The sequence below is a fragment of the Lupinus angustifolius genome, unplaced genomic scaffold (genome assembly GCF_001865875.1).
Source record: "Lupinus angustifolius cultivar Tanjil unplaced genomic scaffold, LupAngTanjil_v1.0 Scaffold_19_78, whole genome shotgun sequence".
NCBI lineage: Eukaryota > Viridiplantae > Streptophyta > Magnoliopsida > Fabales > Fabaceae > Lupinus > Lupinus angustifolius.
Window position 1 is genome coordinate 88,133 of NW_017719365.1, and position 19,501 is coordinate 107,633.

General features: G+C 33.9%; 3 protein-coding genes across 4 annotated transcripts in view; 1 reads left to right on the forward strand and 2 right to left on the reverse strand.

Annotated features, from left to right (window-relative positions):
* Window positions 1–3,221, forward strand: part of LOC109338243 (GDSL esterase/lipase At5g03610-like) — a 75,199-nt gene extending 71,978 nt beyond the window's left edge. For both annotated transcript variants that reach the window (XM_019575438.1, XM_019575436.1), the window contains exons 3-5: window positions 1,629–1,894; window positions 2,103–2,412; window positions 2,878–3,221. In XM_019575438.1, coding sequence (XP_019430983.1) covers window positions 1,629–1,894; window positions 2,103–2,412; window positions 2,878–3,101 — 800 coding nt within the window. In that variant the 3' untranslated portion in view covers window positions 3,102–3,221. The remainder of the gene's footprint in view (window positions 1–1,628; window positions 1,895–2,102; window positions 2,413–2,877) is intronic.
* Window positions 3,222–7,016: 3,795 nt separating this feature from the next.
* On the reverse strand, window positions 7,017–7,838 carry LOC109338246 (RNA-directed DNA polymerase homolog). The gene has a single exon (XM_019575440.1). The coding sequence runs from the start codon at window positions 7,770–7,772 to the stop codon at window positions 7,242–7,244; it is 531 nt and encodes a 176-aa protein (XP_019430985.1). The 5' UTR covers window positions 7,773–7,838; the 3' UTR covers window positions 7,017–7,241.
* Window positions 7,839–7,908: 70 nt separating this feature from the next.
* Window positions 7,909–8,769, reverse strand: LOC109338245. The gene is made up of 2 exons (XM_019575439.1): window positions 8,316–8,769; window positions 7,909–8,222 (listed from the first exon to the last, which is right to left on the reverse strand). The coding sequence occupies exons 1-2, from the start codon at window positions 8,767–8,769 to the stop codon at window positions 7,909–7,911; spliced, it is 768 nt and encodes a 255-aa protein (XP_019430984.1).
* Window positions 8,770–19,501: the final 10,732 nt, after the last annotated feature.

A 19,501-nucleotide genomic window follows, 5' to 3' on the forward strand; every position in this document is an offset into this window, starting at 1 on the left:
AGATGGCAGAAGAGTGCGATGCAAAATGGAACCACTGAGGCCTTTAAAATCATTCCGAAGAGCCATCAAAAACTGTACTAAACGTTGTTGTTCCCGGCGATCAGTGTACGGTGTGAATGCTTGCAATTCTGCAGATTCAGTGATTGCCAATTGGTCCCAAAGATTAGTCATAACAGAATAAAACTCTTGGATGCTCATGCTATGTTGTTGGAGAGCTCGAATATCAATCTCTAACTGATATTGTTTTGCAAAATTGGACTGCACATACAATCGTTTAAGGTGCTCCCAAACCTGATATGCTGAATCATATTTTGCAAGTTGAAAACCAATAGATTGCAAAAGAGAATTATTAATCCAAGTAATAATTTTCGAGTTGTTCACTTCCCAAGTTTCTAACTCCTTTGCATAATTTTCAGTAGCACTATTTGTAGGTTTAACAAAAGTTCCAGAAACATATCCCCACATTCATTTACCAATCAGAAAATTTCTCATCACATAACTTCAATATGCATAATTGGATGATCCATTTAGTTGCACACTAATGGATTGCAAAGAATCATCTCTTTCAGTTGCCATAACTAACAAGCACAACAGTAGGGAAATCAAAATTCAAAGGGAAAGAGAAACAGAAAACCTGACAAACCTTGCTCTTGATACCATGTTAGATCAGCTGCATAGGAAGAGAGAAGGGAGAGGAGAAGAAGAAGAGAGAAGGGAGAGAAATGCAATATGAAATTGATAATGGAGATAAGGCCAAAGGGCCAATACATATAGGAAGCTAGGAAAATACAAAAGACAAGACAACCCTTTACTAATAACTAAAATACATTTAACAGACTGCACGTGTAGTCAATGTTAATCTGATAAATAAATTGAACATATTAATGTTATAAAGAGCAACCTAATACTGTATTTAAAACTTTAATTTCATGTTCCAAGCCTTTCTTTGAATATCTGAAAAGGTCCAAATATTGAATCATGACATACATATCCTGTTATTTCTATGTGTTACTAAGTGGACTAAATGCATTTTGAAGTATGCTTCTAGTGTTATATTACGCGGTATGCTTCTAGTGTTATTTCTATGTGTTAATGTGTTTATTTTTTGTTTACTTTGTTTAATTGAAATCCTCTTATCTGCTACAAAGTTCATGATGCATGAAACTCATGGGTACATACTCTACTCACGATATCCAAAAAACTCGCGAAAAACTTGCACACAAGTAGCCGCACATGTATGAATAACACTTAAATATTTTAAAATGGGTAGTGGACAATTATTACTTATGTCCGTTGCCATTTCTACTTGTGGCAGATATATAAATGACAAAATATGGAAGGGACATGGGGTAGGCCATTTAAGATAATCTTGAGAGCTCGTTAGAATTTTCAGTTTTTAAGGATAACTTGTTTGATAGTACATTATTCATGTTTTCTTTTAAAAAGGATGATGAACTAGTACATAACCTCATCTCAATCACATTTATATCATTGAATTGAAATAAATTTATTTAATTTTTAAATCATAAATATATAAGAATTTGGTTTCGTTGATTCACTTGATCTTTAATTTAATATTTCCATTATGTAATTTTGACTAATGTCGTATATGTATTAATTATATGCAGCTTCATTTTTGAAAATTGAAACCCCCACGCCATATGCATTGAAAAATTCCTCAAATCTACAAAATGGTATCAACTTTGCATTTGGAGGGACAGGAGTTTTCCAGACTCGGGTTAATGGACCAAATTTGACAGTCCAAATTGACTCATTTGAGCAGCTAATCAAACAAAATGTGTATAGCAAATCTGACGTGGAATCCTCAATTGTCATTGTGAATGCTGGTGCCAATGATTATATAACATTTATACTAAAAGATAGGAACCTATTTGTAAGTGACTAATTTACTCTAATTTCGTTCTCTGCATTTTACCAAATTGCTAACTAGTTTTCATTTAAGTAAACTTGACCGAAAGGAAATAGTATTTCCACACACAATTTACTTATTTAGATAAATTTGAGCAATGAAAGTTACATAATAATCAAAATGTAGTAATATATAATAGAAACGTCAATAACATTCTTATTTTTTGTGGTAGGGAATAGCCAAATACATCAAATCCCTTGTCGATGAATTGACGATAAATCTTAAACGTATTCATAGCTTGGGAGCAGGGAAAATAGTTGTATCACTATTACAACCTGTTGGATGTTTGCCTACAGTTTCTGTAGCATCCTTATATAATGATTGCATTGACCTTTTCAACAATGTCCCCAGAGATCACAACAAAATTATACTTCAAAACGTGGAAAATCTAAACAAAGAAAGTGGAAAATCAGTTTTCAGGACACTAGACCTCTATAACTCTTTCCTATCTGCCATTGAAGAAAAGCAAAAAAGTCGTCAAGGTAACTTCCCTATATGCTTTAATTAATCAGTAATCATCATATATTTTTTGGACTTATAAGAAACATATTTTTTAGGTAAGTGTGCTTCAATTAAATATGCTCAATTTCAACTTTTTTTTTACATGTATTCATTATTTTGAACTCGCCATGTAAACACATACATCATTTTATGTCTATACAATTTTATTCAAGTTGATGTTATGATTCTATCCCATTTTCACATTTGGATTCTAGCTCCTCAAACCAATATGAGGTGTGTGTTAGATGCTTATATACACTAGACATTATTTTCATTTTAAATTGTATTAGTTTGTACCTTCTTTTTTATTATTAATAAAACGAAAGGCATAGGAAAATGGTAACAATGAAAGGTGAAAGGTGGGGGCTAAGATACCTATAATAATAGACATAATATTTTATTTAGGAAAATGTAGTGATGATGAATTCTTTTTTTCCATTGTGTAGAAAATTCAACACTGGTGAATCCGCTTGAACCATGTTGTGCACCTCTAAAAGCTGGATATGAATGTGGAAAGGTGGATGAGAATGGAAAAAAGAAATATACTGTATGTGAGAAGCCAGAGCTTTCATTCTTTTGGGATACTGTTCACCCTGCTCAAAATGGTTGGTATTCTATCTTCAAGCAGTTGGAATCTTCTCTAAGCCAAATTATTGGGACAAACTTCTGATCATTGTGGAATTGTATTATTTTAGCATTCTCATCTCGGTGAAATCTTAGTAACTATATGGTTGGGTTATCATGTAGATTATCATGTGGAAAATCAATTTCCATTGAACGTTAATGTCCAAAATTGGTGCTTCCATATACTTTTCATTAATTAATCATTTAATAATAAACTTGTTTATCGATTAATCTAGTTATATACTGTTACCTACAATATTACGTCAATCTTAAGAAATACTGAACGAATATGGATCTTAATGAAGAAAAGGGCATATATTCGACATTTAAGTGAGTTTCAAGTGGACATTTAGAAATGAATCTTATAATTTTTAGTATTTGGTAAAATTGAGAGTGCATGAGCTATTAAAAAATGGGGTGTACATCTGTTGTCTTACACTTAGTGTCACTCGATGTGTCAAGATCTTGTGATTGGTCAGAAAATTATTTAAAAATTAAATTTTAACTTAAATATATATTTTTCAACCAATTACAATATTATGTTACATAGTAGTACTAAGTGTAGGACAACAGATTGTACCATGAAAATTGGAATCATCTACTTGGTGGTTCTATGATTGATGATGATAGATGAAACAATTAAGTCGATCTGAGCACTCCTATTAAATGACAAGGCATATGTAAAAACATTATTTCGAATAGACGTATGCTCATTTTTACTTAATTCGACCGAGCTTGAACTTTAGTGAGTGAAGGGCTAACCCATCATCCAATTCACACAAAGAAACTCAATTAATCACATTAAAAAGTTGACAATCTATAGATATTAATCTTTCTTGGCTTGAGTGACCTGTAAGCTTTTTTCTAAGTCTAAGATGACAAACTAAAAAGGGATGCATTAGTTTTATAGACTTTTTGTTCCTTTTCTCAAAGTTAAAATCAGAAATGCAACTAAAGATAAATATGAAGAACAAATGTTGCAAAAGTGAAAAGAGTAAGCGATAGAGAAAATCACATTGTGACGTATCTTGGTCTACCTTCACCAAACGAATGTTAGGTCTAGTCCCCTTGACTTGTATCAAGGTATTTTCACTATGTAATTTAAGTATTAAGTATAAATCTCACACCAACATTTTCGCAAGTTGATGATCACTCAAATTTCCTACCAAGAAAGTACACCACTTTCCTTACGAGTTCACTCACCAAATCCTAAGGTGATTCTTATTTGTCAAAAGAAAGAATAAGTCTAAGTTTGGTTAAGGATCACTAAACCCAATTTTATTTTAGTATGGATCCTTTATCAGACAATCAAACTAAATATCACAAAGTAGTGACTATTTATTTCTGAGGTCACTGGTTCGAGTCGCAGAAGGCTCCCCTTGGAGGGAATAAAATACTGCATGAGGTATTTAAGCTTAATGAGTGACACACTCAATATATCCATGAGCCTGAGAGGTCGCATGTTAGAACTAGGGTGTTACAAAAAACGCCGCCTTTTTATTATAACACCTCAGTTATGACATGCGACCTCCCAGGCCCAAGAATATATCGAGTGTGTCACCCACAAGCTTAAATACACCCTGAAGTATTTTATTCCCCTCCTCGTGTGCTCTAATACATATTAATACCACCTTAAGCAATGTCTAGGTGAGCATAAATAATAGTTCAAACACTCAAAGAACTGATAGAAAAGATTACAGGTACTCTCGGCAACAAAGGTGCACTATAATTGACACTATTTTTGGTAACTTTTTAACTAAATTATTTATCATAGCACAACACTAAGATAATAACTTTCTATCCTGAAAACTCAACATTAGTAACTTATTATAAAATATAATAGGTTAGGTGGTCACTTAGACAAACTCTAAATAAAATTCTAAGACTATGCATTTACCCCATAATGGTTATACTTCAAACTTGGACAACTTTGAAGTTAAACTAGACTAACTTATTTTTCTCATTCTAAGCCCACTTCTAATCTTAATTCTATATTAAGAACTAATATACTTTTATCTACGTAAAGAAATTCTCTAATTACTACTTCTTAACAAAACTCTACACGCAATTACTTGTTATCCAAGTAAGTTAATTCTTATTCTAATAACTCTTATTTCAAAACAACTATTAAACATATATATAAGCACACACACATCCACACACACACACACATATATATAGTCCTATGTCTACCTAAGCAAGACGCTGAAAGGAGGGATGTTACATTTCTCTCATCCTTTTTAGAAATTTCATCCTCGAAATTTAGGCACGATATACTTACCGAAAAGATTTGGATAAGATGCTCTCATCTTACTTTCTAGCTCCCACATGGCATTCTCTTCTTGGTTTTTATCCCATATGACCTTTACCAAATGAATTTCTCTTCCTCGAAGTTGTTTTACTTTTTTGTCTGCGATTCGCACAGGTGTAACTTCGAAAGTAAGATTCTCTCTTAAAGACAGGTTATCTAGCTCAATCACGTGAGATGGATCCGATATATATTTCTTGAGTTGAGACACGTGGAACACATCGTGAAGGTTGGATAGGGATGGAGGCAAGGCTATCCTATAAGCAACAGGTTCAATCCTTTCGATAACTTGATAGGGTCCAACGAATTGCGGGGTCAACTTTCTTGTTCCAAAACACATGATCTCAGCAAATCTTCTAGGGATTGAAACGTTCTCTCTATTTGTCCATCTGTTTGAGGATGATAAGCTGAGCTCATTCTTAACCTTGATCCTAAAGCTTTGTGAAGACTGCCAAAAGCCTGAAGTGAATCTCAGATATCGGTCAGATACTATGCTCATAGGTATTCAATGGAGTCTCACAATTTCTTTGAGGTAGATCCGAGTCAATTTTTCCAAAGGGTACTTGACATTTAATGGGATGAAGTGGGCTGATTTTGTTAGTCTATCTACCACTACCCATATTGAGTCATGACTTGTGGAAGTATTTGCCAATCATTAGACAAAATCCATGGATATACTATTCCATTTCCACTCGGGGATGCTTAAGAGTTGTAACTCTCCCCCGGGTCTTTGATGTTCAATTTTTGCTTTCTGGCATGTCAAACGGGCGATCACATACTTAGTTACATCTTTCTCCAATCCTGGCTACCAAAACATCTTCTTCAGATCTCGGTACATCTTGGTAGTTCCTGGATGAAAACTCAACTTACTCTTATAAGCTTCTTCTAAAATCACCTGTCTCAGTTCTTCATTCTGAGGAATACAGATTCTTCCTTGGAATGTAATAATCTCGTCTTTTCCCTGTTGAATCTCTGAGTTTTTCCCTTGTTCCATGAGTGACTTTTGAATTTGAATTTCTCGGTCGATTTTTTGTAATTCTCTTATCTAATCTAGAAATTCGTTGGTGATTCTCATTATTCCCAAAACCATTTTACCTTCCTTGAAGTGGTGAACTAGATTCATATCTCTAAAATCTTCTAATAGATTCAACTCCCTTACCATCATGGCTGATAAATGTAAGGATTTTCGACCTAGAGCATCTGCTACCACATTTGCTTTTCCTGAGTGATTCTGTAATTCAAAATCATAATCCTTCAGAAATTCAACCCATCGGCGTTGTCTCATGTTCAACTCTTTTTGATCAAGCAAGTATTTCAAACTCTTGTGATAGCTGAATACTTTGAATCTTGATCCATACAGATGGTGTCTCCAAATCTTGAAGGCAAAAATAACTGCAGCCAACTCTAATTCATGTGTAAGATAGTTCTCTTCATGAGGTCTCAGTTGTCGAGATGTGTAAGCTACTACCTTTCTATTTGACATCAGGACACACCCCAAACCTTGTTTAGAAGGGTCACAGTATACCTCAAATGTGTCGTTCGGATCTAGAAGAATCAACACTGAGAAGAAGTCAATCTTCGTTTCAACTCTTGGAAACTATATTCGCATTGAGTTGACCATTCGAAAGCTTGGTTCTTTCGGGTTAACTTTGTCAAAGGTAACACAATCTTAGAAAAACCTTCTATAAACCTCCTATAGTATCCAGCTAGCCCAAGAAAACTCCTGATTTCAGTGACTGATTGAGGTCTTTCCCATTGTGAAACTACCTCCACTTTTGCTAGATCAACAACAATTCCATCTCGAGTAATCACATGACTAAGAAACTCTACTTCTTCTAACCAGAATTCACACTTTGAAAGTTTAGCATATAGTTGTCTCTATTTTAACATCCTCAATATAGTTCTCAAGTGTTCGGCATGTTCTTCCTTGGTCTTAGAGTATATCAAGATGTCGTCAATAAACACGACAACGAAGCTATCCAAGAATGGCCGAAAAATCCTGTTCATATAATCCATGAATATTGCAGGAGCATTCGTAACTCCGAAGGGCATCACTAAATATTCATAATGTCCATATCGAGTACGAAAAGATGTTTTTGACACATCTTCCTTCTTAACTCTAATTTGGTGATATCCCGACCTTAAGTCAATCTTAGAAAAGATTGCAGCTCCTCTTAACTGATCCATTAAACCATCAATCCGAAGAAGTGGGTACTTATTCTTAATGGTTACTTTGTTCAGTTGTTTGTAGTCCACAGACAATCTCATGCTCCCATCCTTTTTCTTCACAAATAATACTGGAGCACCCCATGGTGATACACTCGGTCTGATGAATTGCTTACTCATCATATCTTCTAATTGTTTCTCGAGTTCCAACAATTCTACAGAGGCCATTATGTAAGGAGCCATAGAGATTAGTCATGTTCCAGGGATTAAGTCTGTTGAGAATTCCACTTCTTTTTCGGGTGGTAAACCTGGAATATCTTCAAGAAATACCTCTGGAAATTCTTCTACTACTGGAATTCCTTGAGTTCTCATTCATTTCTCAGTCTCCAGCGATGATAAAAAGACAAGCAATTGGATACATGTACTGACAATCTTCTTTATATGAACATTCTCCAGGGTTTTCTAAAAATCCTATGGTTTGACACCTACAATTCAAAGACACACCATTTTCCGACATCGAGTCCATTCTTAAAATCATATCCAATTGTGACAAGGGAAGGCAAATCAGGTCCATTGTAAAGGTTTTCCCCTGAATCACCACTGGGCATTGCAAACATGCCTTAGACGTCATCACCAAAGACTTCATAGGGGTTTCTACGGCTATTTCATACGGCATAATAGTGGCTTTTAATCCTACTCATAGCATACAATTATACGATATAAAAGAATGTGTGGCTCCTGAATCGTACAAAACCATAGAGGGACTTCCATTAATCAGGCAATTACCTTGGATGAAATCATGCGACTTTTCTATTTTGGATCCTCTCAAAGCAAAAGCTTTCCCACATTTGGTTGGTTTCTCCGTTGGTGGTCTTGTTGGAAACTGATTTTTGTTTCCTTTAGGATTTCTAGGACATTCATAACGGAAGTGTCCAGACTGTCCATGATTGAAGCACACATCATCCTTACTCGGACATCTTCTTCCAAAATGGAGTTTGTTATAGTTTGAGCACTTAGGCGGATTCTCTCTCGGCTTATTGTTTGAGTACTGTTGAGGATTTTTCCTGTTAAATTCCCGGTGACGAGATGGTGGTTGATAGGGTTTTCTGAAATTAGGACGGTGGTTACTCTTGTGGCGACTAGGCCCCACATTCTTCCATGATTGAAGATTCTTGTGGTATGTCCTTTGGTCCATGATATCTTTCTCATAAACTCTGCGTTTGTTCACCAAGGTAGGCATATGAAAGATCTCTTGGAAACTCACCACTAGCTTCAATTCGGGCATGAGTCCATTCTTAAATCGGATACATTTTGCTCTTTCCTTCTCAGACTGTTGAAAATATCTTGAGAATTTGATAGTTCTAAAAATTTCGCAGCATATTCGCCCACAGATCTATTCCCTTGCTTGAGTTCTAGGAACTCTATTTCCTTCTTTTGGCAAACGTCTTCAGGAAAGAACTTCTCCAGAAATTTCCCCTGAAACACCCACCAAGTAACTTCATTCCGTTCAGCTTCCATTTGTAGTCTAACATAATTCCACCAGTGTTCAGCTTCTCTAACTAGCATATGGGGAGCTAGGATTAATTTTTTTGCTTCAGTGCACTGTATGATTCTGAAAATTTTCTCTATATCCTGAAGCCATCGATATGCACCTTCCGGATCAAATCCTCCATCAAACTTGGGTGGATTATTCTTTAAAAATCTCTGCAGGCATCGATACTCTATGGTCCCTTGATCTTCTGATGCATTCATATTCTCGAGGATTGTTGTCATTCGCTCTAATAACTCATGAGTGGTAGTCTTATTCCTTCTTGCCATATTTATCCCTATGTTCTGTACCGAAATAAAGTTAGAGACACACAACTAGAAGTGTGTGAGAGACCTATTACAGGCTAACCAGACTAAACCGCTCTGATACCACTAAAGTGTAACACCCTTTTCCAAACGTTAAAACAATCACATACAAGTCCGTCATTTACGATCTTGGTTAATTATATTTTTCTTTTGCTATAATAACGTATGACATTTTTTTTCTTTTATAACATATGAATATATGGTTCTCTCAGAACTCACCACTTAAACTATAAACTAAACAACAATACATAACATAATAAACATAACATATGTTTATATATATATATATATATATATATATATATATATATATGCATATCATCAATTCAAAAGCAAACATCATAGTCCAAGAAAGAGTACACCATCCAAGTCATGCCATCCACATATACATTCCAACATAATAGGACATATATATACATAGCTACACACACGCAAAAGATCCTATGGTTGGGTGTACACTGAGCTCACAACCACTGCACCAAAAGAAAACTACACTGCCATACCATGCACAAACGGACCATCAAAATCTCAACCCAACATCCTCATGCTATTGTCCCTCAAAACTACCCTCCCCAGGGTCTTCCTCTGGATCCTCATCATCACTGGAAATATATATGATATCATCCCTGACCATAGGTTAGGTTGGCGCGGGGGAGTATGGTGGTGAAGGAGATAAACGAGCCCTCCTTACCGAGCCATGAATATCAACCTTGTCATCCTGAATCCCCCCACGTACCCCGTGAGAAGAGGATCCGGGAGTAAAACCCAGTTTCTCTCTTATGGCAATAGCAGATGAATCCGTATGATTCTCCTGTAAAGAAAGACACTGAATAATCGACAAGTCTGAACTCCTCGAGTTGTCTTAGTACGACTAGTCGGGGTCACAGGTGGTCCCCCAGCAGAACAGCTCACTGAGGCTCTAGGTGTACACCGAAATGGCACAACCCTACTTGTACGGGCATTATAGGATCCAGAAGTTAAGTCAAGAGGAGCATAATATAAACCTCTGCAATGGTAGAGTGGTGGGGGAGTATCACTCTATGCCTATCTGAGTATGAACACATGATTTCAATCTCTCCCCTAAACACAGCCCTAAACCGGTCCACCTCAACCTCGCCCGGTGGGAGAGGTGTGATCTCTACTCGACAGGGAGGAACCACAAAAGAGGCCTCGAAGTCCATCACTACCTGTAATGTGAGATTGGAGAGTTAGTATCTCTATATAAGATAAATGATCAACAATTAATAAGGTCATAACATCAAACATATCATACAGGTATTAATATGACAATTTAACCATACGTATGAGCTTGATGTAATGATGAATGCACTCTTTAATCTAATAAGACCAATTATTCTATGGATGAGTGCATGGAGAAAACGTCTCCTAAGTGGGGCCCTAACAATACATCAACAATAATGGTATCGACTGATCGAGCCAGACCAACCATTTGCTGTTCTTAGGAAGCAAACAGGACGAATACAATGTCATGCCAACCATTGGTAACCAAAAGGCATATAACTATCATGCATTCAATAGCGCCGGAATACCCATCGGTCGACAAATATAACCGTTGCATCATCCTGAGCACGATACCTTCAAGGGGGTGTCAGAAGTCGCTGTATTATTGCGAAGAGTTTTGTCGGCTCAAGGGAGCTACCCTATTCCTGAAAAATCAATCTCCATCCATAATGTTCCCTCAACCAAGTCACACAGACAAGGTACCTCTTTGGGTTCTGAACACAATGTCAGTGTTTTATCTTCCCCCAGACTATGTTACAACCGGTAAACATAGTGACATGAATCTTCTGATTCATACAAAGGATAGATTTTCGTTCTTTTAAAAAGAAGAATCATGTGAAACTTTTTTTTAGGATAATAACAAAACATTTTTTGTTGAAACTCAATTATGACATTTTCTTCAAGTTCTAACTAATTCCCAAACACTAAGAAAATATCTCTAGAAATCTCATTTGAACCTAGAAATTATGAAAGAAGTTATTTCTGAATTACCCATAAAATGTTAATAGCCCAAGAAGAGTAATTTTCCAACCAATTTTCTTGACATTCAATAGAAGAAAAAACATATAATCTTACACATCGTTGCCCCTATTTGACCAAAAGGCCGAAAGAATATAAGAAAAATCAAAATATAATGTTTCATAGTCAAAATTCAAAATTCAAAAAAAAAACAAAAAAAAAATTATAAAGCTCGCTAAGAATCACCAATGAATATTTCAAACAAAAGTTAAGATAAATAAAATGTATTATAAATGACAAAACAATGAACCATTCACATCCCAAATGGTAAGATTATCACCTTGATCTTAAATCTTCACGCATTTCATAATATGAATGTGCTACAAACTTAAAAAAAACCTCTTAATAGTTGAATGTCAAAAACCTATTTAAAAGAGGATAAAGAAAAAAATGAAGAATATGGGTTTGAGAAACACATAATTTTGTTTTTTTTCTTGAGGAATCTTTCAACCAAGACATAGTACACGCTTAAAATAATCTTTATGTTGGTTGATTTGTCCAAGATGCACACCTTGGCGGTAAAATACTAACTCTACTAAATCTCATAAACTTTTGATACATATATCTCATAATTAATGCATGTGATTAATATCCCAAAAACACTTTTTCAAGTTTGCATGAATATTGTTTTTAGTATCTATTTATATAGGTGTGCATGGAACAAGAGGATTATAGGAAATGAATATTGGAACACTCACAAATTGTGGTAGTTCCTAACATGATTCTTGTCCAAGTCCTTATAGATTAAGCCTTCTAGCACAATTTAAATATAAGGATGACAACCAATTTATGACAATTTGATAGTTTTTAGGTTGTTGATTTTTAAGTGAAAAGATCCAAGAAGCCCAAAACTAAAGCAATGCTGAAACGACTTATGGGTTGTGTCAACTACGAGAAATAAAAAACTCCCCCAAACAATGACAAGATCTTATATTATGATATTCAAGAGTCCTTTTCAAGAGTAGCTTCAACATTAACATATACTTTGGGTTTAGACCTCCATTTTCCTATCAACTCAAACATTCTTAAGACCATCGCCCAAGAAAGCCCAAGAAAGGAAAAACAAGAAAAATTAAATAAAGAGAGTTGGGTTGAAAATCTACAAGGGAAAATTAGGAAATGAGATTGATTCTATGTTAGAAGCCTACAAAGGTATCTTGGGATTGTAACAAAAAGAAAGAATTCTCGACAGGTACGGACATTAGGTATTCTAGGAAAAAAAGTAGAGAAAGTTAAATGAGCACCCTCAAGGTGAAAACTGACTACTGTCCATCATCAATTAATCAAACTTGGAAAGTGTTTTGAAGAATCTAAGTTATAGCCTCATAGTTGAAGTTGAAAGTTCAAAATAGGCACACTATGACAATTTTGATTGTTAAAAAACATGAAATTAAAAGGCCCCATCGAACCTGTACTGAAGAAACAATTTTGGGTTTAGCCATTCTCCTCAACATGATACTGGGATAGAGTAGGGCAAGAAACCAGTTGAGCAAAGCATTCAACAATGATCAATAAGTATCACATATCAGTCGAGTCCATAAAAATTATAAAAAACGACTAAATTGATAGTTTTATACATGACATTATTCATTTCTCAAAGCATCACAATCATTATCTTGCATCATACATTACATACTCTCGAACAATCATACCGTTACATTACATTACGTGTTTGAAAAATTTATTCTTTCCAAACACTCGTGTTTGATGTGCTTAAAAAATAGGAGTGGGAAAGTGAGATTAAAGAACTTGTTCTTGAATTATCATTTGGAGCCAAAAGCATCAATGCTTAGATAGTTAATCTTCTCGGTTTGGATTATGATGTAACATTCCTTAACTCTATGTATATATTTTGATGTGTTTATGTAAGTTATATGTTTTGATTTAATTGATCCAGTCCATCTACTTTAATGTTTTTTTTAGATTGATCACCTAAAATATGATTGAAGATCCAAAAATATTTTGTTGGATGTTTCATTAAGTAAAGCTAAGACCTAGGGATATGCTTAGATCATTTGTCACAATAGCATCCGGAAAAGCCAACTTATTTTCAAGGCTACTCAATGTTGGTGATGTTGAGATTAGATGTGACAGTCTCATCTCATCGAGTGCTAACCAATGGGGGTTGTATATTAAACAAGGTTTGAAAGTCATCTTCCTTACCTGGGGACAAGGAGACAAGTTAAGAGATAGTGTGTGCTGAAATCAAGTATATAAAACAGTCACTTGTGTATTCAATCCTTTTGATATTGAAATGTTAAAGAACTTTACTTTCTATTTCCAAATACTATTCTACTATGGAATTTTAAATAGTTAGTTTTATTTTTCTAGCACATTACTTCACTTTAAGATAAACACAAAATCAACCATGGTTACGTTTTTATTGTTATTTATCTAAAACTTCAGTATGATTCATATTTTTATTAAAATTCATTGCGAGATTAACATAGTCATATACTATACTATACTAAATTCAATTATTTCTAAGTATATGTGTCTGATGTGTTTAAAATTCTATACTTTCTAGGTCGTCTAATATGTTTAAAAATTTATACTTCCTAGGTCCTTGTGCTTAATGTGTCTTAAAAAAATCAATTATTTCCAAGTTTTTGCTCATGATGTGTTTAAAAATTTATTCTTTCTCATTCTCATGCTAAAATGCATTTTTAAAATTAAGCTTTTCGGATATATACCCTCGACATTCATATTCAATAATAATCATATTAAGGATAGACGAAAGGTCATGACTATTCTTTTATTTTCATCAACTCATGTTTTTGAACGGTCCCGATACATATTGCTTATGTTCCTTAAAAAACACTCAACCAGTCAAATATTTTCTACCAAGAACTATATAAGTCTTGATTCCCTATTGCATATAAGGATACATAGATATGAGATGAACTCTTGTCAGACATAAAAACAAAATATAATTTTAACTATTTAATTAATAACAAAATATAGTTTTAATTATTTAATTAATAACAAAATAATAATGATTATTTAAAGGAGTGTAAAGTATAGATCCATGCTATTAATGAGGATATCATCTAAGCACAAGTATACAAGATTATAATATCTTTCTTGAGAATTCAAATACTTTATTTTCCAAAATTGGACATAAAGAGAGTTTTTTTTGCGTTTTATCCACAAAAACATGGTGGTGACTGCAATTTTTGGGGAGAGGGTAGAATCTTATCCCTTCTATTACCTCTTCCTAGTCATGGAAGCCATGAGTTAAGTACTATATGCCTTAAATTTGTTGAGCCTATATAATATATAGGAGTCTGAGTGTGTCATTTTTACTCTTTTAAAAAATTAAAACTTAGGTCTGATCTATTTAAAAGTTTGGCCTCACATGTTCGCATATTTAAGGATATTCTATGTTATAAGGCCTTTAATACGCCAACAAAAATAACTTTAAATAGACTAACAAGCTTGTTTTTAAATAGGTTCATCTGATGTCAATAATTAAGTTATTTTTTTTGAAGTTTTATGTTAATATTTCATATGGTAATATTAATTATATTAAAATAGTATGATGCAAATATTATTATAGAATATAATTAAATTGGTCTATCTTATAGGTCTATTTAATATGGCTCTTAGATGACTAATATTTGATATGTAAAGCTAAATATGTTGTTTAATATTTTTTAGCCTAACCTCGAAAAAAATAAGTCTGATTTATAGGTCAATTAATAAGCCTTGATGGACATTTTGTCTTGAAGAAATTAGTAGCTATAAAAAGTTGTAGAGCAGGACTTGAATCAAATTTAATGGGTTGTAAATCAGTGGAAGTGTTTTTAGCAGCTTGTGTGTGTATGTCTCCTCTATCAATTTCAATGGTTAATACTCTATCAACAGTTACAGAATTTTGCCTTGTTCAGCTTCCATGGTTACTTATCACACCTTCTTTATACCTTTTATTCCTAATGGTATGCTCTAATAATTAAATGCTTGGAATGTTATTGAGTAGCTGAAATATTATGTGTGGGTCAAATGTCAATTCTAATACTAGCAAAGGTTGGTCCTCCGTGTTTGATAAGAGCTTTTAGACTATGGCATGGTGTTCAGTTTGTGTACGGTTTTACTAGGTATATAGAATCTCCATGCTGATGTAAAATTTGTTGTAATCTTGAATGAAAAGCAATTATTTTGTTTTTCATTTGAAGTTTGTGGACATGGCTTTCAGTAGCTAATTGCAGTTTTTGATTATGTATCCACATACCTAGTTCATTTTCTTTATGTTTTTTTATATGCAAATATATTAAAAGAAGGGTGTCAACCCAATTACAAGTTACAAGAAATTAAAGTTTAATACAAGTAATAGGATCAATGCACCATTGTACAAAAGAATAAGACTTAAAAACAACATTGTTAGAGAACCATACCCAATATCAAATTTGGATCAAATCCATAATTTGGATAAAGCTAAGGTGTTCTCCCTAAAGGTTACACATTCTATATACTCCAATTACACAAAATCACAGTGAACCACAACATTCTTCAAATCAATTTCCCCTTACAGAAATTACACAATGAATCGTGTAACCTTAAGAAATTGACAATTATATTTGGAATAAGTACCTGAATTTGAAGCCACGAATAAAATCGCTTCCAAACATTAGCCATAGAAGTGCAAGGGAGAAATATATAATCTAGATTTTTATCATTTAACAAACATAAGCTACAACTAAGATCCTCTTCCCCCAAAATATGTCTCTTAAAAAGCTCTGTCTTTGTAGCAACTATGTCTCTAATCACTTTCCAAATGAGACAACAGACCTTTGAAGAACACACTTAATCCTACTGAAGTTGAGAATATTAGTTGTATCTAAGGGGCAAAATTCAATTTGAGCAATATAAACAATTTTAACCACATAACAACTAGATTTATCAATATTCCATTTCCATTTGTCACTAACTCCACTTTTACAGGAATGATGATGAATAATATCATCTTCTAGATGATTCTCCCTCCCAATCAAATAAAGGTCTTCTCTACTGAATGATCCATATCCAATTCCCACTATATCACCTCCCACACTCAGCCACCATTGTTTTTTTTAATCCAAAGTTGGCAAGAATAATCTCGGAAAAGTATCTTTGAGACACTGCTGACTAAACCACAAATCCATCTAAAATAAAGTGTGTGAACTGTCACCAACTTCCCTCCAAAGATTCGCCTACAACCAACTAGATCATGCGGTATGAGATGAACCAATCTTCATCAAGTCCCTCCACCATCTTTAAGCCTAGCCACTAGAATAAGAACCACCATCAATGTTATATTTGGAATTAATGACATTAGCCCAAAGAGCCTTAGAATCCACCAGTCTTCTCCATTCTACTTCCCCAATAGAGCATCATTAAAACGAGAAAGATCTTTGACCCCTAACCCACCAAGATTTTAGGCTTACACACCCCAAACTAAGCAACCCAAGGTATACCCTTAAGGTTTCTTTTGTTACTCCATAAAAAGTCCTCTGAAGAGAGTATAATTTTGAGATAACTTTCTTCGGAGCCTTATATAATGGGATCACATAGGTAAGCATATTTGAAAGAACATAGTTAACAAGGACAACTCTTCCACCAAAAGAAATATGCTTATACTTCCAAATTGCCAATCTACTAGACACATTCTCAATTACATTTCACCACGTTGAATAGTTACTAGGATTAGCCCCAACTAGAATGCCAAGGTAAAGAAAAGGTATGGTACCTATCTTACAAGATAGAAAAGACGTTCTTTCTGCCATAAAAGTATCAACAAATTTTATACCGATCAATGAACTTTTATAAAATTTAACCTTCAACCCAGAAACCAACTCAAATCATCTAAGAATACTCTTCATACATCAATGATCACTATTAGTCAGATTACAAACCAAAATAGCATCATCTGTAAATTAAAGGTTAGTAACTTTCAAATTCTGTCTGCCAACCTTATAAACCTTCAAATAAACCAATATCTCTTGCTTTTCTAACCAAGCCAGCAAAACCTTCCACCACCAATAGGAAAGGAAAAAGGTGTCATATGATGTCATTGTCTTATACATTTTGACACCGAAAAATGTATAGAAGGATATCCATTTACAAGGGAAGACGTAGTAGTTGAGACCAAGCAAATATTAACCCACAATATCTTCTTATCTGAAGACCCCAATTTTCCAAGCATGTAATCAAGAAACTCTCAGTTGACTGAGTCATATTATTTTTCGAAATCCACCTTTAGAAGCAAATAATCACCCATATCTTTCTTAGCAGAGTAAATAACCGTATTTATCATAACCATAACATCAAGAATATTTCGACCATCAATAAAAGTCGATTGTGAAGACAAAATTAAAGAACTCACCACATGTTTTAACCTCCCCATCAAGATTTTAGCAATAATCTTATATAATGAATCGACAAGAGAAATTGGCCTGATATCTTGAATCTTGTTGGGGCTCTTAATCTAAGGGATCAAAGCAATACAATAGGAATTCAAACCTGTCGGGATCTTACCATTCACATGAAAGTCTCTCACAAAAAGACCAATGTCATGTTTGATCAACTCCCTAAATTCTTAGAATAACTTGAAATTGAACCCATCTAGACATGGACTCTTATCGCTGGCACAACTCCAAACTGCAACTTTTATTTTGTCATCCAAAAAGACTCCATCAATGTTACTTGCACGTCAGAAAGTTTAGGAAACTTTGTCCATCAATAGTGGGATTATTCTTCTGTATACTACAAAGCAAGGATTTGAAGTAATTAGTGACTCCCTCCAAAATAGCCTTCTCCTCATCACAATACGCACCATCGATCCAAATCCCCGTAATTTGATTCCTCATCTGCCTATTGTTTATATAAGAATGGAAATAACTTGTGTTGACATCTTCTTCCTTCAACCACTTATTCCTGGATTTCTGAAACAAAAGATTATCCCTCAGAGTAGTTGTATTCCATCAATCAACCAGTAGCTTCTTCCTTAAGATAATTTGATCATTATCCAAGCAAAAAGATTCACCATGAAGATCGAATTTCCAAATATCCTTAGAAAGATTGGTTATTTTTGTATCCAAACAGCAAAAAGAATCTTTATTCCAAGCTTTCAATTTCGAATTAAGACATTTTAACTTCTCTTTAAGAAAATACATCAACAACAACGACAATAACAAAATACTCATATTCAAGCTTCAAGAAAGAATCATGAAGATTAAGAGTAATTATTTTCTTTTTGGACGGGTATAGTCTAGGTTGGATGAACCTTTTGATAAATCTCACATAATATGAACATATTGTATAAAAGAGATTTTTCATGCATAACATGTCTTAAACATATTTTAGCATGCATACACAATTTTGGGTATTAACACTTATATCATTTTCAAAATCATGCAATATGTATATATCATTCATGATAGAGGTTCATGCATTATCAACTAAATATTTTTATAAAATCGTTAATCGATTAAGATTTTATCTATTCGATTAAGTCTTTTTAAATGGGAAAACCGTTAATCAATTAAGGACATGGTTATTCCATTAAGTCAGTTTTTGTTTTGAAATCTTGGACATTTTAAAGAAATGTTAATCGATTAAGTGACAATATAATCGATTATCCCCAATAGAAATTTTTTCAAATAAATGGTACTTTACCATCATTTCTCATATGCAAAGATACTTAGAAAAACAAGAACAAGAAATTTTATACACACATAAACTTGATGCAAAAGTGATACCCATTTTCAAGAGTGATTGTTGAGAAAAGTGAAAACATTCCATGTGAAAAAAAGAGTTTTTAACTATCTCTGAAAAGAGATTATTTTTATATCTTGAGAGTTTCAAAGATTTCCTTTTGTGAATCTTATTTATTTATTTTCATCTCTATATGTGAGATTCATCAAAGAGGTGTGTTCTGAATTGTTAGTGTATGATTTAACACATTGAAGGTGCATTAGAAAGTTGTGCATATCTTTTACGGTCGATTTTGTGAATTTGTTTCTTTGAGGGTGTGAGGTATCACCTAGGAGAAAGAGAGAAATTTGGGGAAATTGTAGGCTCCAATCAAGGTCCAAGAGGAG

What these genes read in the sequence shown, in the direction of transcription:
- LOC109338246 (XM_019575440.1), bottom strand. Translation starts at nt 7,772, where the DNA reads ATGGCTCCTTACATAATGGCCTCTGTAGAATTGTTGGAACTCGAGAAA.
- LOC109338245 (XM_019575439.1), bottom strand. Translation starts at nt 8,769, where the DNA reads ATGCCTACCTTGGTGAACAAACGCAGAGTTTATGAGAAAGATATCATG. An exon ending in GTCGCATGATTTCATCCAAG is followed by an intron (nt 8,223 to 8,315) that starts GTAATTGCCTGA and finishes TGCTATGAGTAG; the next exon opens with GATTAAAAGCCACTATTATG.